This window comes from Mobula hypostoma, chromosome 1 (assembly GCF_963921235.1).
Source record: "Mobula hypostoma chromosome 1, sMobHyp1.1, whole genome shotgun sequence".
In the NCBI taxonomy this organism is placed as follows: domain Eukaryota; kingdom Metazoa; phylum Chordata; class Chondrichthyes; order Myliobatiformes; family Myliobatidae; genus Mobula; species Mobula hypostoma.
This window is the reverse complement of record NC_086097.1, coordinates 109,045,170-109,071,194: the sequence shown is the minus strand read 5'-3', so window position 1 is coordinate 109,071,194 and position 26,025 is coordinate 109,045,170. Positions and strand designations below refer to the sequence as shown.

The 26,025-nt window shown below is 39.2% G+C and overlaps 1 protein-coding gene across 3 annotated transcripts in view; it reads right to left on the bottom strand.

Moving 5' to 3' along the window:
• The window catches only part of pde1ca (phosphodiesterase 1C, calmodulin-dependent a), a 292,700-nt gene that overhangs the window by 159,933 nt on the left and 106,742 nt on the right, over positions 1–26,025 (bottom strand). For all 3 annotated transcript variants that reach the window (XM_063054745.1, XM_063054754.1, XM_063054738.1), the window contains exons 3-4: positions 8,928–9,041; positions 2,105–2,287 (exon numbers count right to left, since the gene is read on the bottom strand). In XM_063054745.1, the coding sequence (XP_062910815.1) occupies positions 2,105–2,287; positions 8,928–9,041 (297 nt within the window). The remainder of the gene's footprint in view (positions 1–2,104; positions 2,288–8,927; positions 9,042–26,025) is intronic.

The window sequence follows — 26,025 nt, the reverse complement described above, 5'->3', positions numbered from 1 at the left end:
CTTTATCAACAATAATCCTATCTGCACAAGGGGACTAAATCAGAAAATAATGTCAAAGTTACTTCCATTATATCTGCAGTTAAAAATCTTAAGACACTAACATTCTAATCTACTTTATATATTTTCAGTAACAGTGGTTCAGAGAAAATGTTACAACAAGGAAGATTCTATTCAGCACATTTTATCAATGTGGATTACCCAATATAATCCCACCATCCAATCCTTCAAGCAGCCTTGCAGATTGCAATTCTTCAAGTACCCATTCATGCAATTGTTAAACGTGTTTAAGGATTCTGCCACTGTCAGCCTCTCAGGCCAGGAAACCCAGACCCCAGGTTGTTGGGAAGTTTTTACATCATCTCCTTTCTCCTATAATTACTTCAAAATCTCTCTGTGCCCTGGCTCTTGAGCTGAGCTCCTTGTTAAGGGAAATAGGTCATTATTCTGTGCACGACCCTCATAATTCTATACGCCACAAGTTAGTCCCTCCTCAATCTCCTCTATTCCAAATAAAACAGCTACAGCTTGGGTAAGCTTTTTTCAAAATTACATTTGTCCAGATTAGGCACTGTCCTTGTCCTTGTGAATTGGCACAGTTGTGCAGCTAGTACAGTCATTGGCTCACATTGCCAGAGACCTGAGTTCAGTTATGACCTTCGGTGTTGCCTAGGTGGACTCTGCAAACTCCCACCATGACTGTGTGGGTTTTCTCCTAATCCTATAAACATGTGGTTGGTAGGTCAACTGGCTATTGTAACTTTTCCCTAGTGTAGATTCTGGAGGTAATCAAAAAGAATGAGAGGTGAATCAAAATGGGACGAGTGTAGGATTAATGTAAATTGATGAATAGTCAGCATTAATTTAATAGGCTAGAAGGTCTCTTACTGTGTCTCATCTGCACCTTCTCCTAATTCAATAATATCCTTTCCTGTAATGTGGTGATTAAAACTGCATGGTAACAAACACATAATTCCAGCATAATCACCCTGCTCTTGTATATTATGCCTCAACTAATAAACAAAAGTATCCTTAACTATATTGTAGATCAGTTTTGCTACATTTAAGGATCTGCGTATATACAATCCATTGTCATTATGTTCCACTCCACTCCACAAAATGCTATCATTTAATATGTACTCCCCTACCTTGCTGTACCTCCCCTGCTGATGCTCTGGATTAATTTATTGCTATTATTGACATTTTTTGACAGACTGACTAAAGCATCTGATGACCAAAGTTTTGCCACATCACCAAGCACATAGCCAACTTATTTGCAAACTTCTTTATCATACCCACAAGCAGAGGTCTGTATCATTCATTATGCACCAAATAGGGACCAAGTACGGAATCCTCTGAAATGTCATTGGTTAGAACCTCACAAGCACACTAGTCAATCATTCTGCTTCCTGTCACTGAACTCATTTTGGATCCAATTTGCCACCTCCCCTGGATCCCATTCTTTGCTTTTTTGATCAGTCTCTCATATGTGATCTCATCAAAAGCTTCACTGAAATCCACTTATTTTACATTAAACACAATTCCTACCTTGTTATTTCCTCAAATATGTCAATTCAGTTAGACATAACTTTCCCTCAACAGATCTACGTTGATTGATATGTGCCTATCTAAATGAGCTTGCATGTTTTGCCTCAGGATGAATGCTAATAACTGGGCCACCAGTGAACTTAAACTAAATGGGCTATAATTACACATTTTACCCCTTCCTCCCTCTTTAAACAACGAGGTCAACAATCAGCATCCTTCTGACCTTCTACCACCACTCTGATAAATCAGGGTTGAATTGTAGATGCTGACAAAGGCCCATTTGCAAACATCTCTATTTTAATACACAGACATTTTTATTCAAGTCAGTTTATGTGTATCAGCTATCTTATGTATTTATATTTATTGTGGTGTTCTTTTATTATTGTGTTCTTTATCTTGTGTTTTTTCTTTGTGCTGCTTGGATCTGGACTGGCAATTAATTTGTTCTCCTTTACAACTGGAAACATCATTAAACAATCTTGAAACTTGATAAATAAAACACCAACATAAGGTATATAATCAAAAAAAAAGTACTAGATTTCATAGTAATTTTCCTGACCTTTCAACAAATATCCCAGCTTGCACTGCATGGACAATGCTGCGGAATCTTGGCTTCTCCTCGGTCCTTTTCAGCATCATTCCCATTTGTCTTGTGAACGTGGAGGCCAACCAGTCTCGGACCTCTGAGGGAATAGAGTCAGACTGGATATCACTGAGCTCATCTTCTGTATCCAGCAGACGCCTGTGTTTAAAAGAGTTATGTTTTTAATACACATGTAAATACATAAAAACCCTCCTCATTCTAAATGCTCCTTTTGACGCAAACAGTTTTTGATGCATGCATGTTCTGCTTGAAAAAGGATGACTGCCATTGGGTCAGCCTGCTAGTTAACCCTCTATGTAGACAATAAATTTGGGCATTTAATCTAATTAATCAAAGTATGTACAAATCAACAACAGTAATACTCTAACAGCTTAGTGTGCTGCATTGGCTGCTATTAAGAAAGATGGTAGCTATGCTTGCCTTCACAAGATAGGATGCATCTCAGTTCTGTCTCATTGGGCGAAGGAGTAGAGAAAAGATTTGGAAGCACAGATGCTGTACAGGCAAAGAACCACAGGATACTTATGACATCATCACCTGTGACTATCAAATATACAGTGTTGGCTACAAATTTCACCCCAGAGCAGAATGTGATATAAAGCCACTAAGTACCAGCACATAAATAAGCGAACAAAATGTATAAAACAATTCAGCAAAACAAGAGCATTCTGATCAAGCCAGAGCTATTTTGGCATAAGCCCTTGAGGAGAAAATCAAATTACAAATCCACTTGAATTTGCAATTTCACTGTCACTTTCAAAGAACAATACATTTGAAATGGAAAGACCTCAAGATATTATTGTAAATCAGACCAGAAGAGAAAAGAAACAAATAAAAAGAATCTATGGTCCTGGGGAGTGGCTATATTAGAGCAGCCATTGTGAGAGCGAGCCAGTATCGGAGTGGAGAGCTGAGGAACCGGTGAGAAGAGGTAAGACTCAGGTAAGGTTTTTATTCTCCTTTTAATCCATTTCTTTTGACGGTGCAGTTAATATGGCAGTCAGGGCAGTAAATAGTCCTTCTGCAAGATGTGAGGTCAAGGAACCTCATGGTCTCCCTGATGACTACATCTGTGGGAAGTGCACTCTTGACTACCAGGTGAAAGGACTGAGCTGGAGTTGATGTACTCAGGATCGTCTGGGAGGCTGAGGATATCACAGATGAGAGTTTTAATGAGGTGGTCAAACCACAGGTGCAGGCTACAGATAAATGGCCGTCTACCAGAAGTATGTGGATTAGGCAAACAGGTCTAGATGAATAACCTATCAGAAGCTAGCACCAGGAGCTGGGTTAATGACACTGTGTCTGGCTCTGAGGCTCAAAAGGATGAAGTCAAGTAGAGGCATAGTGATAGTGAACTCTGTAGTAAGGGGCAGAGCAAATGTTTCTGTGGTCGCAATCAAGTGTCTAAGATAGTGCGTTGCCTCCTTAGCACCATTGTCAAGGATGTCTCAAGCAGGTACATGGCATTCTGAAAGAGGAGGGTGAACTACCAGAGGTCATGGTCCACAAAGTACCAATAACATAGGCAGGAGCAATGATGATATCCTGCTAAGGAATTTTAGGGAGCTAGGTAGAAAGTTTAAAAAGCAAGACTTCCAGGGTTGTAAATTCAGAATTAATGCCCATACCACGTGCCAGGAAGGTGAGAAATAGATGCACAGTGCCGTTCAATATGTGGCGAAAGACCTGGGGCAGGAGGCTGGGCTTCAGATTTATGGATCATTGTGCTATCTTCCAGGGCAGGTAGGGCTTGCTTCTGAATTGGAGGAGAACCAATATACTTGGGAGGAGGTTTGTTAGTGTTATGCAAGAGAGTGTAAGGTAGAGTGGAAGGGAGACTGAAATGATAAATGAAAAACAAATGAGGTGGGACTGAAGTATTTGTATATACTTTGATTAATTGTTACCAGAACCAAATGCAAATAAGTATAGAATTAATTAGCACAAATCTAAATATGTGGCTTCCAAGATTGATGTGAGAGAATTAGGTTTGAATTCATAGGACACTGACACCAGTATTGGGGAAGAAGAGGGCTGTTCCAATGGATGGGCTCCACTTGAACTGGACTGGAACTAGGGTCCTGAGGAAGCACATATCTAGGGCTATGGATAAAGCTTTAAGCTAGATAGTAGGAGGTGGCTCAACGGTTTGGACAAGTGAGGATAAATAAAAAGGAAGACAGGAGGGATTACTGAAATGTCCAGAATAAAGATTTATACAAAAAGTTTTAAGAAGTATAAGAATTTCACTGCAGGCAACATGGAAACAAAATTGCAAAGAAGGGTGATGAATACAAGACTGAAGGTGTTATATTTGAATACACACAGTATGCAAGCTAGATAATTTTGTAGCACAGTTAGAAATTGGCATCACTGCCAAATTGTGGGCATTACTGAGTCGTAGCCGAAAGAAAAGCACAGGTGGGAGCTTCAAATCCAAGGATACACATCTTATCAAAAGGATAGGCAGGTGGGATGAGGAGGTGGGTTGTTAAAAATTAAATCAAATCCTTAGAAATGATGATATCCTTGATGTCATGATGTCATGACAGAGATGTAGAATCTTTGTGGATAGAGTAAAACAACTGCAAGAGTGAAAAGACCCTGATAGGAATTATATACAGGCCTCCGGAAAAAAGGCCAGGATGTGGGGTACAAATTGCAATGGGAGGTAGAAAAGGCATGTAAAAATAACCATGTTTCAATGGTCTAGGTGATTTTTAATATGCTGATAGATTGGGAAAATCAGGTTGGTGCTGGATTCAAGATAAGTAATTTGTAGAATGCGGATGAAATGATCTTTTATAACAGCTTGTGGTCAAGCCCATTAAGAAAACTTCTGGGTTGAATATTGCATAATGAACCAGATTTGATCAGGGAGCTTTAAGATAAAGAAACCCGTAGGAAGCACTGATCATGATACGACAGAATTCACCCCGATGTTTGCAAGGGAGAGGCTAAAATCAGATGCATCAGTATTACAGTGGAGTAAAGGGAATTACAGAGGTATGAGAGAGGATTTGGTTAAAGCTGACTAGAAGGGACACAAGCAGGGGTGATGGTAGAACAGTAATGGCTGAAGTTTCTAAGAGTAATTTGGATTACGCAAAATTGGTTCATCCCAAAGAAGAAGAAATGGATGATGAAAGGAGGATGTGGCAATTGTGGCTGAATTCAAAGACAGCATAAAGCAAAAGTGAAGCATAGAGTATAGCAAAACTTTGTGATAAGCTAGAGGATCTGGACACTTTAAAAGGCTAAAAGAAGGCAAGTAATGAAGCAATAAGGAAATAAAACATGAAATATGAAGATAAATTCCTTAATAAGATGAAAGAGGATGTTATTTTTTCAGATATAAAGAGTAAAAGAGAGGCAAGAGTGGACATCAGACAATTAATGAAATGGCAAATGAACCAAGTAAGTATTTTGCATCAGTCTTTACTGTGGAAGACACTAGCAGCATGCCAGAAGTTTGAAAGTGTTGGGGACAGAAGTGAATGTAGTTGCTCTTGCTAAGGAGAAGGTGTTTGGAAAGCTGAAATGTAGGAAGATGGACAAAGACAGGATGGACTACACTCTAGGGATATTCAGAGATACATAACTAAAGTTAGCATGGTTTCCTTAAGGGGAAATCTTGCCTGACAAATCTGTTGGAAGTCTTTGAGGAAGTAATGGCAGGATAGACAAAGGAGTCAATGGATGTGTTTTACTTGGATTTTCAAAAGGTGCCACACATGAAGCTGGTAAACAAGGAAAGAGCCCATGGCATTACAGAAAAGATACTAGCATGGACAGAAGATCAGTTGATTGGCAGAAGGCAAAGAGTGGGAATGAAGAGGTCCTTCGCTGGTTGGCTGCCAGTGAGTAGTGATGTCCTTGCAGAGATCAAAGTTGGGTCTGTGAGTTTTTCTTGTTATGTGTCAACATTTTTTTTTACTGTGAGTGTCATTTTAAGTGCCTGGATGAGACGGGTGGATGCTGTCATTATAAAAATGCGAACAGGTTTCTGGAACATTCGGCAGAAGAAGGAACAGCAGTCTCGAGGTACCAGCAGGAGAGAGAGCTGGGTGGAGATAGATGAAGAGTTTGCTACAACAGCGGACGAGTCTAGTCCTTCTCCATGTCCAGAGGATTGTGATAGTTAGTGGGACACAGTGCATATTGGATTCGTGACTGTCACTTTACATGATTTCTGGAATATTCCTGTGGCTACCACTTTTTGTTAACCCATACATGTATTTGGGTGTGTTAGATGGTGACCACTTGTGTTAGGGAATATTCCATGACCGTCACCTTGTGATATCCCTAGGTGGATTTTGGAACGCTACTCAACCTCTGAAATCTGCTGTGACTGCTATATTGTTTTTCCCAGCGTGGATCCTCTGGAATTTTCCATGATCGCCGCCTCGTGTCATCTTAGTGTCTTCCCCTCACCTGTTTCTGTGGATTTCTGGAATCATCTGGATTGCCATTTCTGGGACTGTGTTTGAGTAAGATTTAAGAAGAACTGTTCCCAAACCTGACACCGTTTGTGGGCTACAAATGCATAGAACTGTTTATTTTTGTTTAGAGGAGTAATTTGTTTAATTGTCTGTATTTTGGGTAGCTACTGAAAATATAGCTGTTTAATATTAAAAACTGAGTCTGTGGTCTATTGCTGCTGGCACATAACATTCTGTTCTAAGTTAATGATCTGGGTGATGGAATTCATGGCTTTGTGGCTTGGGAGTCTTAGCACAGGATTCACAAAAGGGTTAATTTTGGTCTGTGTCTTTGCTATTGCTTAGCACACGCTTGGGCTCAGTGATAGCACCCATGTGCCTTTATTTTGCCGGTGGGGGGAGGGGGATTGTTGCTTGGTGCCGCTTACATGCAGGAGGGTAAAGTTGGGGGGGTATTTGGGGTTCTCACGCTTAATTTGTCATTCATTCTTTGAGGCACATTTCTGTTTTCATGGATGTTTGCGAAGAAAAAGCATTTCAGAATGTATATTGTATACATTTCTCTGACATTAAATTTGACCTTTGAACCTTTGAAAGGGTTAACGCATGAGGAGCATTTGATGGCTCTGGGCCTCTACTCCCTGGACTTTAGAAGAATGGGGGGGGTGGGATTTCATTGGAACCTATCAAATATTAAAAGACCTAGATAGATTTAACGTAGGGAGGATACTTCCTGTATGGGGAGTCTAGGCCCACAGGGCACAACCTGAGAATAGAATGATGTCCCTTTAGAATGGAGATGAGGAGGAATTTCTTTAGCCAGAGAGTATGAGTCTGTGGAATTCATTACCACAGACGTCTGTCAAGGCCAAGTCATTGGTCGTACTTAAAGCAGAGGTTGATAGGTTCTTAATTAGTAAGGGTATCAATGGCTATGGTGAGAAGACAGAAGAGGGATAATAATTGAGCCATGATGGAAAGGCAGAGCAGACTGATGGGCTGAATGGCCTAATCCTGTTCTTGGGTCTTCTGGTCTTTGGTCTAGTTGGATGGATTATGAAGCCTGTGGATGATACCAAGATTGGTGGAGTTATGGACAGCGTAATGGACTATTAAATAATTCAGTAACATATACCTAGATATGGAAAGAGAAGTGGCAGATGGAACTTCATCCAGGCAAGTGTGAGGTGCAATTAAAGAAGAATGTATACAGCTAATGGTAGATCTCTTAAGAGGTATGACTGAGATACAGAGGGATTTTGGGTTCCAAGTCCATTGTTGACTGAACATGGCTTCACAAGTAGATAAGGTAATAAAGAAGGGTTGCTGCCTGCTTGCCTTCATTGATAGGGATACTGAGTATAAGAGTATAGATGTCATGCTGCAGCTGTACAAAACTTCAGTCAGACCACATGGATTACTGAGTACAGTTCTGGTTGCCCCATGATAGGAAGGATGTTGAGACTGTAAAGATGGTGCTGAGGAGGTTACCAAGATGCTGCCCGCATCAGAACGTATGAGTGAAAAGGAAAGGTTGGACAAACTTGGGTTGTTCTTTCCGGTGCACCAGAGATTGAGGGGAGACAAGATAGAGGTTTTTAAAATAAGGCAGGCAGTCAGAATCTTTCCTCCAGAGTAGAAATAACAAACACGCGCGTTTAAGATTAGGGCAGTGTTGGGAGGGGGAGGGGGAGAGGAGTTTAAAAATGACATGAAGGGCAATTTTTTTTTACACAGTATGTATCTGGGATAGTTACCAGGAATAGTAGTAGAAGTAGACAGTTTAGTGAAGCTTTTATGCTACCTTTAAAAAGCTGTCGCACAGAAAATGAGGAGAATGGAGAGATATGGATGACATGTGGGAGGAGGACATTTAGTGTAAATTGGCAACAAGCTCACACAATTTACGGGCTGAACACCCTGTTCCAGTGCTATAATGTGTTATATATTCTCTGCATAAACACAGGGTTAAACTTTTCACTCAAAACCATCAACTAAAAGCAATCACCAACAGCTTTGGGACAGGCAGAACTGAAAACAATGTTATTATTATGACGGCAAATCTTCTTACAGACAAAATGTCCTGCTAATAAAAACAGTGCAAGTGTCTGCTATTCCGCAAATGTGTGTGTCAAAACTCATCAGATCATGTCGTGAGTGTTGAACATTCTCAGCGGGAGATTCTGACTGAATAATTTATTAACGTGGGCCTGAGAGGCAAAAATACCACAGTGCTATTATATTACTGCCTAGATGGGTGGCAGATCCTTTCACAGCACAGCCGAGGAATAAAGAATTGTAGAGGGACATGTAAAAATGGTCAGCACACATACCGTGTCTCATCAATGTAGACTGTCTCAAGCACTGAAGCTGCATATTCCAAATTCTTCTTCAGATCCACAACCGAAGTTTCACCCCGTTCCAACTGTTTGACCAAATAGCGCAATCTAGAAACAAACAAGGAATATTAAAAGCTCCATGTGGCTGAGGAGAAAAGATTAGAGGATAAGGTTTATACAGATTATAACCTGTTGCTTTTACGAAATATAAGCAGAAAATACCTCAACTACACAGCAAGTCAGGCTTGGAGGTCTAAATGGGCTTCAGGAGGTCAAATGAAAGGAGAAAGTATACAGTTAATGATAGACCCCTTAAAAGGTACCAGTGTGTACTATTGAGGTACAGAAGGATCTTGGGCCACCACTTTATATGAATGAAATCTCTGAAGCTGCAGAAAACATTTACTAGCATGTGCCTGGATTTGGGCCTGAATTACAAGGAGAGGTTGGGTAGACTAGGACTTTTATTTTCTGGAGTGTAGGAGATTGAGAGGTGACCTGATAGGGGTATATAAAATCATGAGGGTCATTGACAGAGTGCAAGCAGATAGTTTTTTTGGAGTGGGGGGGGGTGGGAGAGGCTCCAAAAAACAAGAGGGTTTAAACTTAAGATCAAAGGCAAGACATTTAAAGGGGTAATTAAAGGCAGTTTTTCATGCAAATCACAGTGCATATTTGGAATGAACTGCCAGAAATAATGATAGGGGTGGGCACATATGTAACATTTAAAAGCCATTTCAGTAAGAAGATAGATAGGAGAGGTCTAGAGGACTAAGGGGAAAACATGAGCAAACAGGACTAGCTCACTGGGCAATAAATTCTGCATGGACAAATTAGGCTGAGGGATACAATTCCATGGATGACTCTACAACAATCAGAACAATTAGAGATTAGCTTTAAGATATTGACAAAGGGACAAGGAAAGGAGGCAACAGAATGAAAGGTTTGCCATATGGTTGAAGGGGGAAAAGTTCATAACAATAGGTGTGATAGTGCAAATTCAGCCAAGATGTGTTTCTGAAATCAGAATCAGAAGTCATTGCTGAAAATCTGACATAAAAAAAGGCCAGAAATACTAAACGTCTAAAATTGCTGAACTCAGTTTTGAATCTGGAATATGGAAAAGGCCCATTCAGAAAATAAGATGCTGCCCCTTAAAAAGGTTAAGCTTCATTGGAAAGCTGTAGGAAGCAAAGGACAGAGGGCGTGGTGTGAGAGAGATAGAGAAATGAAGTTACTGACAATTGGATGGTTGGGATCAGGCATGAACACTGAATAGAAAAGTTCTGCAAAGTTGTCGTATAATTCATGTTCAGTTTCCCCAAAGCAGAGAAAATCATAATATGGTCTTATCTGCCTTCTTAGCAGGTGTGGTATGCACCAACAATGTAATTTGTTAATTAATTTCCACTGTGGATAGCAGCCTTTGTGTGTGGGGGTGGGATGGTTATGAAGAGATAGGGATGGGAGATGGAGAAAATGGAGTTAGCACAATGGAATGAGGGGTTATTGAAAAGGGATTGATAAGTCAGATGGGGAATCAAGGTGAGGAGGGGGGTTGCGTGGAGTTGAAGATTGGGGGCAAGAGAAGAAAATGTGTAGGGGAGGCAGGAAGTGAGGAATGAGCTGGGATGATATGGGGAATGAGGAATGGAAGGAATTGTAGAGGACCTGAAATATTAACTTCATTTTCACCATAGATACTGTCCTAGCAAACTGAGTATTTACAGGATCTTGGTTTTATTTTTTATTTCCATCATCTTGTTTCTGAGTATTTTTGAATTACCCGCATAGGAAACCTAGAGGCCCCAGAGGATTATAATTGGTCCATTCTATGCTGGTCCTTAGCCACGTCATATGAAAGAACTTAAGATTCCAAATGTATCCGTAAACCATCCTTAAAGCACTACTTCAACACAGTCTCATTCAATGGCTCTGTTGTTTTTCATTGTGAGATTGCCTGATTCCTATTCATTAATCTCCATTCAATACTGAATGATCAGAAATTTCCTGCAACTAAGTAAAAGGATTATCAAAGCCTTTGTGGCTGGCCATCAGAAATTTCAGTTTTTGAACAAAATTTCCCTCTTCACCCAGGTACTGAAACAATTTCTTCCCAAGCTTAGCGCCCTTTTTGACTCCAGTGTTGAACATCTCTGCAGCATTTCTGACTACCTTTAAGTGACCTTACGTTTTTTTAATCTGTCTCATTACTGGCAGTCTATTGTATTTCTGTCATTTCATATTTGTGTCTATCCATATCTGGATCACTTCAAATCCCATCCCATTCTACTCTCATGTTGATTCGGACTGATATTCTGAGTTTGTTAATTCCGTATTTGTGCCAATCCATGCTGCCTTTCAAAGTCCTTGACCCTCAATACTGGTGTGTCGTTTCCAACTGCTTATACGCCACATTTCATATAACAGACATTTCGGGTTGCCCACATCTCCACTCTTTACATGTCCATGGTGTTTCAGACTGCATGTTCCATTTCCAAGCCATTTCATTTCAGACTGCACACTCAGCCTCAGTGCTATTCCATTTCAGGCTGCATTGTCCATTTCGATGCCAATCTATATCAGCATTGTTTCTGACTGCCTTTTCAAACTCTGTTACAGTCCATAAACATGTATTTTCCAGGCTGCCTCCTTGCTCTTTAGCATAATCCCATGTCCATGACATTTCGGTCTGCCAGTTCCAGCTTGTCATTGTACTCTGTTCACACTTTCATCACTGCACGTGTGTCATATCAGATTATCCATTCAACCTCCATCTCATTTCTTATCGCTGTCATGCCACTAGCTGTGATAAAAATCAGCTATTTCAAAAGCAGAAATTGATAAATGGCATGGAACTGAAAATCCGTTCTTCACTTTAGTATGTTTCTTATTAATGAAATTTTTCTGATTTTCCAGTCATAAATATCATTCCCAAACACTTTCTATCATATTAAAATTGAGTATAAATTCCTGTGAGATGCTCGGAGTATTAGGACAAATGCAACCATTCACACTAGGCAGAAGGCATGGTAACCGTCTCTAGTGGCTGATTTTGTAAACTAGTTCTGAAAAGGAGAGATTGACTGAAGGTGTTGAGGATGCGTTTTTTTAAAAATACATTAGATGAACACATTAAAACCATATATAAAGAAGCCTCTGGAGCAATATAAAAATTAGTTTAAGGGTACACACATATGTGGGCATTAAACCAAACTACACCAAAATGAAATTCCAAAGTAACTACTGTAAACTGAGAACTGTTTCTTACATGTTAAATGTATAGGTGTTAGGTTTCAGGTCTTTCTATAATTACTGCCAGCAGGGACTAGATCGTCCATGAATTTTTCACCCATATAAATGCAGGAAATTGTACAATGTCCAGCTACACAAAGCATCGCATCTACCGTGTAGGACACTTTGGATTTTTGTAGTGGGGGCTTCAAAAGGAGCAACGTTATTTCAGGTTAGAGATTTAATCTAACAAATAGAAATACAGCAGGACACCTTAATTATCTATCTCCACAGAGGGCACTTTCTGTGTCCTGGTCAACCACAGGTGCTAGGTGAGTTTCAGCAATGCCTTATTGCATCTCTGTTCCACAAACCTGACTGTCTGCGTAGGCCCATATTTTTCTGCCTCTTCCTGCTCCTGTGCCATTGAACTTGAGGCTGCATACATACCTCGACTGCATCCGTCAGTCCCTTGCCACCTACTGGACATCCCGACAATTCACATTCTCTCTCAATCCCTTCAACAACTTTCAACTCCCTGGCCCTGACTGCCTCATTTTCACCATGGATGTCTTGTCCCTATACACTTCTATCACCCATCAAGAATGCCTTTAAGCACCCTGCTTCTTTCTAGGCTGTTCCCTCCACCGCAAAGCTCTTTCGTAAAGCAGAACTGATCATCACACTCAGCAATTCCTCTCTCGTCTCCTCCCATTTTCTCCAAACTCAAGGTGTAGCCATGGGCATCCACATGGGCCCCAGCTATGCCTGCCTTTTTGTTGGCTACATGGTCCAAGTCTTCAATGTTAACATTCCCCAGCTCTTTCCATGCTACATTGAAACTGCTTTGGTGCTGCTTCATGCACCCATGCTGAGCTCATCAATTTCATCAAATTTGCCTCCACCTTTCACCCTACCCTTAAATTCACTTGGTCCATTTCTGACACCTCTCTCCCCTTTATCAATCTTTCTGTCCCCTTCACTGGAGACAGACTGGCTGCTAACATCTTTTATAACCCAACTAACTCTTTCCGCTACCTTGACTATACCTGTTCCCACCTGTCACTTGTAAAAATGCCATTCCCTTTTCTCGGTTCTTCCGTCTCCACTGCATCTGTTCCCAAGATGCGGCTTTCCTTTCCTGAGTATCATGTCAATCCTCTTTCTTCAAACAGCAGGGTTTCCCTTCCTCCACCATTGATGCTGATATCACCCACATCTCCTTCACTTCCTGAACATCTGTCCTTAAATCATCTTCTTGCTGCCTGAACAGGGAGAGTTCCCTTGTCCTTAAATACCACCCCATGAGCTTCCATATCCAACACATAATGCTCTGCAACTGCCACCATCTTCAACAGGATCCAACCACCAAACATAGCTTTACCTCTCCCTAACTCTTCATTTTTTGCAAGGATCGCTCCCTCTTTGATGCCTTTGTCCATTTGTCCCTCTCCACTGATCTCACTCCAGGCACTTATCCCCACAAGTGGAAAAATGTTCCAATTGGCAATTCATCTCCTCACTCGAGTCTGTCAGGGTTATCTACTGTATCCGGTGCTCTCGGTGTGGCATCCTCTACATTGGTGAGACGCATGCAGATTGGTGGATGGCTTTGTCAAGCACCTTCTCTCAGTCCTTGAAGAAGAAGAAAGCCCTTTACTCTGGGTAGAGTCATCGGCGTTTTTTTTTTAGCAGGCTTTCTGATTTTTACGAGGCTGAGTTGATAGCTCGACGCTCAACCCAGCCCGGATGGAAAGCGTGCAAGGGAGCCGGCTGGATTCGAACTTGGAGTCTTCACTCCAAAGTCCGGCGCTGATGCCAGTACGCCACCAGCCGGCTTTCTCTCTGCCCTTAACAAGCAAGATTTCCTGGTGGCCAACCATTACAATTCCAATCCCCATCCCATTCCGACATATCATTCCATGGCCTCCTCGACTGCCAAGTGGAATAATGCTGTCATTGGATAGGCAGAAGACATTAGTTTAGTTGGCGATTTGATTACTAATTTAATTGGTTTGGCATAATATTGTGGGCAGAAAGGCCTTTCCTGTGCTGTACTGTTCTACATCCTATGTTCTATGAGGCCACTCTCAGGTTGGAGGAGAGGGTAGCCTCCAACTCCAGTGCTCAACGCCCTGACTGATGAAGGCCAGTACATTAAATGTTTCCCTCCAGAAAGGTTTGCAAAGATATCCTCCATCCTGGGCAGAAGGCATTGATCTACCTTCAGTACTGGGTTGACAGTGACCGTAAGATCACCGCAGATGCCGACAGACCTAGTCTTCTCGGTTACTGGGACCTCTGCCATTGGCCAATGGCTCCAATCTAACCTGGAAAGAATTCCTTCAGGTTCATGCAATCTAGCCACTGACTATCACAGATGTTATAAGGAACTGGACGAGCTTTGTAAAACTTGTGTGTGGCATTTCCATTTAACACTATTTTATCTTTGCTAAGGTTGTGTTTTCCAATACCATCATCCAGTACCTTTCCTCATTTGTTTTGAGTCGACTATTGCAAAGGATGTGGCAGGCACATGGTGGATGGATCTCCAGTCAAATTGTAGTTGTCTCAGCCAAACACATCCCCACAATTCTGGCCCTCCTGTTTTTACCACATACAAGCCAAATGTGGCTTGTTGGTTTTTGTACTTCAGTGTTATAATTGTCATTCCCACAGGAATTATTTTTCTCCAGTATAAGTTCATAGTTGGATACTTTCAGACTTCAGTTCAATACCTTTGAAATACCATTCAAATTCATTGTGTGGAATCTGTATCCAATTTGCCACTCACGTCTGATGTAAGCCATATTGCTTGTTTCCTCTTAGTTTTCACTCTGTAATCAAGGGTACCCATTCCTGTGTCACTCTCATTATTATCAGATTTTTCATTAACAGCATGCATTGTGCTCTTTTTGAAACTGTAACTTGACTTTTTTTTCCATGTACAGTCCATTTATTTTTGCCTTCCCAACACACACTCTGTATATGCCCAACTTTGTTGCATTTTCTGCAAGTTTCACCCTTAAACTTGCATGGGTTTGGTATATTTCATCCCCTGCCACAATGATAACACAATCTGTCTGGTGAGGCAGGTTTCTGTTTATACATTGCAATTTTGTTCACGCTCACTTTCATTCCTGACTGCAACTCAATTCTGTCTCTGGCTGCTGTTTCCTTTGATAAAGTGATTTCAACTGCTCTTTTAAATGTGAGTTCTGCTTCAGTTAGGATCCCATTTTTGAATGCTTCCTTGAAGAACCCACAAACTAAGTCAGCCCTCAGTGCATGTAAACCCATTACTGTACTGACAATGCTCAGACAATCCCTTCAATTCAGTCATATAGGCTAAGATTAACTCACCTTCCTTTTGATTACGCTTATGAAACCTAAAGTATTCCACAATCTACAATAGTATCGGTTCTAAATATTCCTGCTTTACGTTCACGATATCAGCAAAACTCATTTCTGCTGGTCATACTTCTTTTCTTTTCAATATTTTTATTGATTTCTATATAGAAGAATACAGAGTCCGAGAGAATACATATTATAAAACAAAAGAAAAAATGTAATAATACCAGGTACAGTATATTGAATCACATTAACAAACTCCTTACTCTATATTCAAATAGATTAGATTAATTTGTATATTAGAATATAAACAGTTTTATAAAAATAAAGAAAGATCTATACCCACTACCAAAGTCAAAGCTGTTTGGGAAAAAACAAGAAAAAAACACCTTATTAGATAATAAAATATGCTATTAACCATCTTCTGTACTTTAATGAGATTATGAAAATAATTTAAAAGCAGCCCCCACAAATTTTGAAAATCTTGGTTAGATTCAGAAATTGAACAACAAATCTTTTCTAAATTTAGGCATGCCACAACATCCCGTAACCACTGAGCATGGTTAGGCAGAACAGCATCCATCCAATTAAACAAAAGCACCCTCCTAGTTATAAGACAGATAAAAGTCAGAATGTGCAAGTCAGATGTCTTCAAGATGATATCTTTCCTTCCAACAATACCAAATAGGGCAGTCAAAGGATTAGGCTTAAAATTTACTTTAAAGAGTACAGAAAAATTTTGGAATACTTCCTTCCAAAATTGTCCAAGTCTTGGACATGTCCAAAGTATATGAATAAATGAAGCTTCTCCATTGTTACACCTACCACAGTAGGGAGATACATAAAACGACATAACTTATCCTTGGTCATATAAGCCTATGAACCACTTTAAATTGTAGGAGGGAATGACGAGTACATAAAGATGAAGTATTAACCAATTTAAAAATTTCATTCCAAGTTTCTTCAGAAATTGAAGTCTGTAAATCTTGTTTTCAAAGATTTTTGATTCTGTCTAAAGAACCATTTCTCATTCCCAACAACATATCATAAGTATTGGATATTGAAACATTATAAAATGATTTCATATTAATAATTTCATCTAATACATTCTTATCAGGACTATTAGGAAATGTATATAATTGAGATCTCAGAAAATCCCTCATTGGTAAGTACCGAAAAAAATGGGTTTTTGGTAAGCTATATTTAGTTGACGATTGTTCGAATGAAGAAAGACTTCCTCCAACAAACAGATCCTGGAAACATGTAATACCCAATCCTTCCCATTGTTTAAAATCTACATCAGTCATAGAAGGCTTAAAAAGATAATTTTTAAAAATGGGACCAGAAATGGAGAATCTCAATAAACCAAAGTGTTTTCTAAATTATATCCAAATCCTCAAAGTATGTTTGACTAGCACATTTTCAGTTATCTTACTTAAGGATAAAGGAACTGAAGATCCCAAAAGAGAGATAATAGAAAATTTATTAACCAAGTTAGCTTCTAAAGAAACCCACCCGGGACAGTCCTCATGATTAATATAGTATAACCAATACGTGAGATTCCACATATTAGCTGCCCAGTAATAAAACCTAAAATTTGGTAAAGCTAAACCTCCATTCTTTTTAACTTTCTGGAGATGGGCTTTATTCAATTGAGGACGTTTATTTTTCCATATATAGGAGAATAAAATAGAGTCCAGAGAGTCAAAAAGGGATTTAGGAATAAAAACGGGTAAAGCTTGAAAGAGGCATGTAAATTTAGGTAAAACTTCAATAAAAAATAAATTACAAAAAAAATTCATTTTAATAGAATTAATTTGACCAATCAATGATAACAAAAGGGGTGAGCAATTTGATAATGTTCTTTTTATATAATTTAATAAAGTAAGAAAATTTTCTTTAAATAGGTATTTATAATTCTTAGTAATTGTTACACCCAAATAAGTGAATTGGTTTCTTACAATTTTAAAAGGAAGGTTAATATCAGTTGATACCGAATTATTCAAAGGAAAAAGTTCACTCTTGTGTAGGTTCAATTTATATCCAGAAAACTGACTAAAACAAGAGAGTATAGAAAGCACAGAAGGTAATGAAGTTTCAAAGTTAGAAATGTAAAGCAATAAGTCATCCACATAAAGTGAAACTTTGTGGATAGTACCCTTCCGTAAAATACCAGTGATCATTAGATTCTTGAAAAGCAATAGCTAAAGGTTCTAAGGCCACATCAAAGAGCAAAGGACTCAGAGGGCAAATTTGTCTGGTTCCACGTTGAGGTTTAAATGGTTTAGAATTCTGAGAATTAGTAAAAACCCGAGCAAAAGGAGATAAGTACAGTAATTTAATCCTTTGAATAAAGTTAAACCCAAAATTAAATTTTTCTAATCTTTTAAATAAATAATGCCATTCAACCCGAACAAAAGCCTTCTCAGCTCTAAGGATATCACATGCTCCGATACCTCCTTCGAAGGGGAAGAGATAACATTTAATAACTGATGAAAATTAAAGTGAGAATATCGATTTTTAATAAAACCAGTCTGATCATCAGAAATGCTAGATGGCAAGATATTTTCCATCCTATGGGCCAGAACTTTAGATAGGATTTTAGCATCAAGATTAAGTAAGGAAATTGGTCTATATGAAGAACATCCAGTTGGGTTCTTATTTTTTTTAAGGATAAGCAAAACAGAAGCTTCGTAAAAAGATTGCGGCAACCTACCTGGCGTAAAGGAATCTGAAAAAAAACTGAACATAAATGAGGTATAAACAAAAAGAAAAAGCCTTATGAAATTCTCCAGAAAATCCATCAGGACCTGGAGCTTTCCCTGAATACAGTGAGCGTACAGCTCGGCTATTTTTTTGTGAGAAATACATTGATCCAACTGTTGTTGGTTATCAACAGAAAGCATAGGGATATTTAATTGGTGTAAAAAATTATCCATTACAGTATTATCTTTAAAAGGGTCAGAACTATAAAGTTTAGAATAAAATTCTCTAAAAGTATCATTTATTTCTAAATGATCAGTTGTCTTAATATCATTTGCTTTATAAATTTCTTTAATCTGTCATTTGGCACTAGAACTTTTAATTTGGTTAGCCAATAATTTACCTGTTTTATCTCCATGAGTAAGAAATTGACTTTTTATCCCTTAGTTTCAATAGGATATGTTAATAAAAAGTCATATTTAGTTTTAGTTTCAACCCATCTTTTATATAAAACAGGATCTGAAGTCAAAGCATATTCTTCATCGAATTGTTTCAGCTGATTGGCTAAATTAATTCTCACTTTATTAGCTTTTTTCTTAACACTTGCAGTATAAGAAATGATTTGTCCTCCAATATATGCTTTAAAGGCATCCCATATGACAAGGCTAGAAGTCTCCTCTACCGTATTCTCTTCAAAAAAGAGAGTAATTTGCCTTTCCAAGAACTTTAAGAAATCCTTGTCAAATAACAAAGTTATATTAAAACACCAGAATCTGTTTGTCTGAGGAAAACCTGAAAAATTTATGGATAAAAGCACAGGAGCATGGTCAGAGATAGCAATCTCTTTATATTCACAAGATTGAATTAATGGAATCACTTGGTTATCAATAAAAAAAATAGTCAATTCTGGAATACGTATGATGAACATGAGAGAAAAATGACTATCCTCTATCTGCTGGGTATAAGAAATGCTATATATCAACAATACCACATTTCATTAGAAATGAATAAATAAACAAGGCTGATTTATTAAGTGCCACTGGCTTAAAAGAAGACTGATCTAAAACTGATTTAACCAGCAATTAAAGTCTCCTGCCATCACCAATGAGTACAAACTCAGATCAGGCAGAAACAAGAGAAAAAAAAAGCTCAAAGAATCCTGGATCATCTATACTTGGAGCAAAAACATTACCAACAATTTATTCTTTAATTTCCCTGATACTTTCACCCATTAGTATCAGAAACAACATTGTGTTGAACAAAGGGAACTGTATTTTCTACAAAAATCGAAACTGCTCTAGATTTGGCCTGAAAGCAAGAATGAAAGTGAATCCTCTCCATCAGCTAAAAAGGCATGAATTATCAGAATTGCATACGTGGGTTTCTTGTAAAAAAAATAATTGGGACTTGAAGTTTTTTAATATAGACAAAAATCTTATTTCGTTTCAAAGGGTAATTTAATCCTTTCACATTAAGAGTAAGTAAATTAATACTATAATCCATTTTATCATTATTTAAAAGAAAAGTTAAAAGGATAATCCTTAAGAAGATTAATAAAACTAAACAATAACCTATGAGATAAGGAAACCAAGCAACAGGTTTGACTAAGAATTCCAAACAGCTTCCAAGAAAAAAAACCCAAACACCCTTCCCCCTTCCAAAGAGAGAATGTCGACCAAAGAAAGTCGACACCTATAGAAACATCCCCCCAAAAATCCTGCTGGCTTAGCTCCAAATAAATTTCAAAGTTAGAAATATTCCAACCTAGTCAGAACAACAGATAAAAAAGAAATGGTTAATTCTGATATCAAGAACTCTAGAAAAGTAAGTATAATATAAAATAATATGGACACACAGAATATTAGCTCATTAAAATCTTATTCTCCAAGTAAAACTTTGAAAAGTTCAAAAAGAGAATTGACTACAAGATTCACCAGAGGCAAAATACACAATTATTCATGTAAGTTTTTGTTTTAACAGCTCTGACCATAGAAACCATAGAAACGATAGAAACTACAGCAGAGAAACAGGCCTTTTGGCCCTTCTTGGCTGTGCCAAACCATTTTCTGCCTAGTCCCACTGACCTGCACACGGACCATATCCCTCCATACACCTCCCATCCATGTATCTGTCCAATTTATTCTTAAATGTTAAAAAAGAACCTGCATTTACCACCTCGTCTGGCAGCTCATTCCATACTCCCACCACTCTCTGTGTGAAGAAGCCCCCCCCCAATGTTCCCTTTAAACTTTTCCCCCCTCACCCTTAACCCATGTCCTCTGGTTTTTTTCTCCCCTTGCCTCAGTGGAAAAAGCCCGCTTGCATTCACTCTATCTATACCCATCATAATTTTATATACCTCTATCAAATCTCCCCTCATTCTTCTACACTCCAGGGAATAAAGTCCTAACCTATTCAACCTTTCTCTGTAACTGAGTTTCTCAAGTCCCGGCAACATCCTTGTAACCCTTCTCTGCACTCTTTCAACCTTATTAATATCCTTCCTGTAATTTGGTGACCAAAACTGAACACAATACTCCAGATTCGGCCTCACCAATGCCTTAAACAACCTCATCATAACATTCCAGCTCTTATACTCAATACTTTGAGTAATAAAGCAATGTACCAAAAGCTCTCTTTATGACCCTATCTACCTGTGATGCTACTTTTAGGGAATTTTGTATCTGTATTCCCAGATCCCTCTGTTCCACTGCACTCCTCAGTGCCTTACCATTATGTTCTACCTTGGTTTGTCCTTCCAACGTGCAATAACTCACACTCGTCTGTATTAAACTCCATCTGCCATTTTTCAGCCCATTTTTCCAGCTGGTCCAAGTCCCTCTGCAGGCTCTGAAAACCTTCCTCACTGTCTACTACACCTCCAATCTTTGTATCATCAGCAAATTTGCTGATCCAATTTACCACATTATCATCCAGATCATTGATATAGATGACAAATAACAATTGACCCAGCACTGATCCCTGTGGCACACCACTAGTCACAGGCCTCCACTCGGAGAAGCAATTCTCTACTACCACTCTTTGGCTTCTTCCATTGAGCCAATGTCTGATCCAATTTACCGCCTCTCCATGTATACCTAGCGACTGAATTTTCCTAATTAACCTCCCATGCGGAACCTTGTCAAAGGCCTTACTGAAGTCCATGTAGACAATATCCACTGCCTTCCCTTCATCCACTTTCCTGGTAACCTCCTCGAAAAACTCCAATAGATTGGTCAAACATGACCTACCACACACAAAGCCATGTTGACTCTCCCTAATAAGTCCCTGTCTATCCAAATGCTCGTAGATTCTGTCTCTTAATACTCCCTCCAATATCTTACCTACTACCGACGTTAAACTTACTGGTCTATAATTTCCCGGATTACTTTTTGATCCTTTTTTAAACAACGGAACAACATGAGCCACTCTCCAATCCTTCAGCACCTCACCTGTAGACAGCGACATTTTAATTATTTCTGCCAGGGCCCCCGCAATTTCAACACTAATCTCCTTCAAGGTCCGAGGGAATATCCTATCAGGTCCCAGGGATTTATCCACTTTAATTTTCCTCAAGACAGCAAGGACCTCCTCCTTTTCGATCTGTACAATTTCCATGATCTCACTACTTGTTTCTCTTAATTCCATAGAGTCCATGCCAGTTTCCTTAGTAAATACAGATGCAAAAAACCTATTTAAGATCTCCCCCATTTCCTTTGGTTCCGCACATAGCCGACCACCCTGATCTTCAAGAGGTCAATTTTATCCCTTACAATCCTTTTGCTCTTAATATACCCGTAAAAGCTCTTTGGATTATCGTTCACTTTGACTGCAAGGCAACCTCATGTCTTCTTTTAGCCCTCCTGATTTCTTTCTTAAGTATTTTCTTGCACTTCTTATACTTCTCAAGCACCTTATTTACTCCCTGCTTCCTATACATGTCATACAACTCCCTCTTCTTCTTTATCAGAGTTGCAATATCCCTTGAGAACCAAGGTTCCTTATTCCTATTCACTTTGCCTTTAATCGTGACAGGAACATACAAATTCTGCACTCTCAAAATTTCTCCTTTGAAGGTTTCCCACCTACCGATCACATCCTTGCCAGAGAACAACCTGTCCCAATCCACGCATTTTAGATCCTTTCTCATTTCTTCAAATTTGGCCTTCTTCCAGTTAAGAACCTCAACCCTAGGACCAGATCTATCCTTGTCCATGATCAAGTTGAATCTATCCTTGTCCATGATCAAGCTGAATCTATCCTTGTCCATGATCAAGTTGACATGACACTTTTAAAATTAGCAAAGTATTAGCACATTAAAGTCTTATTCTCAAAATAAAGCCTCAAAAAGTTCAAAAAGTAAGAGTTAAGTACAAAGTTTAGCAAAGATAAAATAGACAGTTATTCATGTAACAAATAATAAGCAATCACTTTACTGACTCTAAAATTCTGGGCCTGGAGACTCGAATGGAACCATTCCTGCAATCCATCCTGCAGTGTAATTCTGAGCTTCACTGGATACCGTAGAGAAGGTTTAACATCCTTGTTGTAGAGCTCCGACATGACGCTTTTAAATTTAGCACGCACCCTCATCATCTCTGCCGAGAAATCTTCAACAATTCTAATCTTCTTACCATTATAATCAATCATACCTTTCCAACGAGATTCTCGGATTATACGGTCCGTTGTTTGAAACTCATGAAAACAGATTATTACTGAACGAGGTTTGCTTGCAAACATTCTGTTCCCAGGTACTCTGTGCGCTTGGTCGATCATTGGTGTCAATTTTAAAATATCAGGAAATAACTGAACAAAAATGTTTGCAAAATATTCCGTAGGATGATCACCTTCAGTTAACTCTTCGAGACCAAGAATTCGTACGTTGTTCCTTCTACTTCTGTTTTCTAAATCAGTAATCTTCTGTCTTAGTTCGTCGTTAACCTTGGATTGTTTTTCATAACGCTTTTGCAGGTCGTCCATTTTCTCATCCAGAATCGACAAGAATTCTTCATTCTCTTTTATTTGTTTATCGTGCTCAGTTAAGGTTTCTTGAATAGAATCCAGTTTTGTACTTAATTGTTTAATTTCAGAGCCAAGTTGTTAAAACTCTTTGGAGGATTCCATTTTAAATCACTGAAATTCCTTGGAGAATTCTTTTCTGAATTGCTGAAATTCGTCGGACACTTCTTTTCTGTGCTTCTGCAGCAATTCGATAATAGAATCCAAAGATGTAGAAGAACCTTCTTCTTTTTTACCTTTAGTAGTTCTTGTAGTCATAGTGTCAGATCAGGTTGGAACGTAAGAAAAGTAAAGTAAACTAGGAGCAGCTATAAAATGCTGTTATTCCATCCATAGTCAGCAGGAAGTCCACTCAAACTTCTGAACAAACTGTATGACTTTCCACCTAAAGTGTTCAGTAAAACCAGCACTCATCTTGAATGAACACACATCAAAGTTGCTGGTGAACGCAGTAGGCCAGGCAGCATCTCTAGGAAGAGGTACAGTCGACATTTCAGGCCGAGACCCTACGTCAGGACTAACTGAAGGAAGAGCTAGTAAGAGATTTGAAAGTGGGAGGGGGAGGGGGAGATCCAAAATGATAGGAGAAGACAGGAGGGGGAGGGATGGAGCCAAGAGCTGGACAGGTGATAGGCAAAAGGGATACGAGAGGATCATGGGACAGGAGGTCCGGGAAGAAAGACAAGGGGGGGGAACCCAGAGGATGGGCAAGGGGTATATTCAGAGGGACAGAGGGAGAAAAAGGAGAGTGAGAGAAAGAATGTGTGTATAAAAATAAGTAACAGATGGGGTACGAGGGGGAGGTGGGGCATTAGCGGAAGTTAGAGAAGTCGATGTTCATGCCATCAGGTTGGAGGCTACCCAGACGGAATATAAGGTGTTGTTCCTCCAACCTGAGTGTGGCTTCATCTTTACAGTAGAGGAGGCCGTGGATAGACACATTTTAACTCATCTTGAATGGACTATTTCATTTTCTTCAAAATACTGTTCAATTCGCTCAGTATCCAATATCCAGTTATCCCTTGTGCAATCTAACGTGTCTATCTTTCCAATGTACAGTAGCTAGCTATTTCTGCTTTATTATTTATTTATTATTATCACCCAGTACTCACTGTTTATGAACCTGTGAATCCCATCTGTTTTCTGCCTTTTTTACTAGACTGTTTTTCTCCTCTTGTGAAAAATGCATGCTGTGCTTATTTTTAAAACTCCAACATATCACTATGATTCAACAGATAGTTAATCATTTTGAGTTCATTTTAAAGCCTCCTTGTCGCCACCATAATGTTTTTTAACTCCAAAAACTAATTGAATGAAAAATATGGGAGACTAGAAATACTCGTGCATGTACTTCGTTTTTACTTTCGTGAGGTGCACATATATTATGTGCTGGCGTACTGACATATGCCATTAACATACTTTTGTATATAGCCTGTAATAAATTATGTAAACAACACAGAATGCTTAATCGAACAATGTACTTAGAATATTACTCAAATATTACTGAAATATTATCCTCATCTACGTTTTTGGTTACCACTTTTAATTTCATAAAGCATGACTTTTCATACACCAAGCCTTGCTGACTCTTTCTTATCAGTCTATCCAAATGCTCATAGATCCTGGCCATCAGAATTCTTTCCAGTAACTTCCCCACTAATAATGTCTGGCTAACTAGCCTGTACTTCTTTGGCTTGTCCTTAGACTATGGGGCAACATTAGCCACCTTCCACTCTTTGGGAACTTTACTCATGCCTAAGGATGAAGCAAGTATTTTTGCAAGAGATTCTGCAATTTCCCTTCTAGCCTCTCAGAAAGTCTGAGGATGCATTCGGTCAGCCTCTGAGGATTTATCCACCTTAAAGAGCTGTAAGACTAAAAATTCCTCTACCTTGGAAATACAAATATCCTCCAAAACATCTCTGCTTGTTTCCCTTATCTCTTGACCAACTATGATTTACTCCTCAGTAAACACTAAGGGGATCTAGTCTCTCCCTAATCAACCTTTTATTCAACTAGTTACAGAACCTCTTTGGATTTTCCTTAACCTGCCTTGCCAGACCTATTTCATACCCTCTCTTTGCCCTCCTAATTTCCTCCTTAAGGGTATTCTTAATCCTTGTATAGTCAACAAGGGATTCATCATCACTAACCTCCTAAACCTAATGTATGCTTCCCTCTTTCTCTTGACCAGAGCCTCCATAAGTCTCATCAGCCAAAGTTCCCTAAACTTGCCAGATTCACCCTTCACCCACACAGACTTCTAATGCCTGACGCAGGCCTCTCAAGGTCTGAGTCAACGTTCCCTCCCCCCTAAAAGGAATATATTGTTTCTACACAATTCAAATTTCCCTCTTAAAAGCCTCCCACTTGTTATTTGTTCCTTTCACTTCAAACTAGCTCACACAATCGTCTTCTGCTATATCCTGCTAACTCCCCCAAAATATGGCCCTGCTGTAGTTCAGGACCCTAACCTATGGACCTGTCCTATCTTTTTCGATCATTGTCTTAAAACTAATAGAATTATGGTTATGAGAGCCAACATTCTCCCTGCCTTGTTCTCTAAGGGAAGTCCGGTATAAGATTACATCTGTGGTGACCCTCTGATCTCTGTCGCAGATGCTGACGTCAGAACTTCTTTCAAGGGGGAGAACCCTCACAAGGCATCAGGTCCTGATGGTGTACCTGGTATAGCACTGAAAACCTGTACCAATCTACCGGCAGGAGTGTTTAAGGACATCTTCAATCTCTCACTGCTGCAGTCAGAGGCTCCCACCTGCTTCAA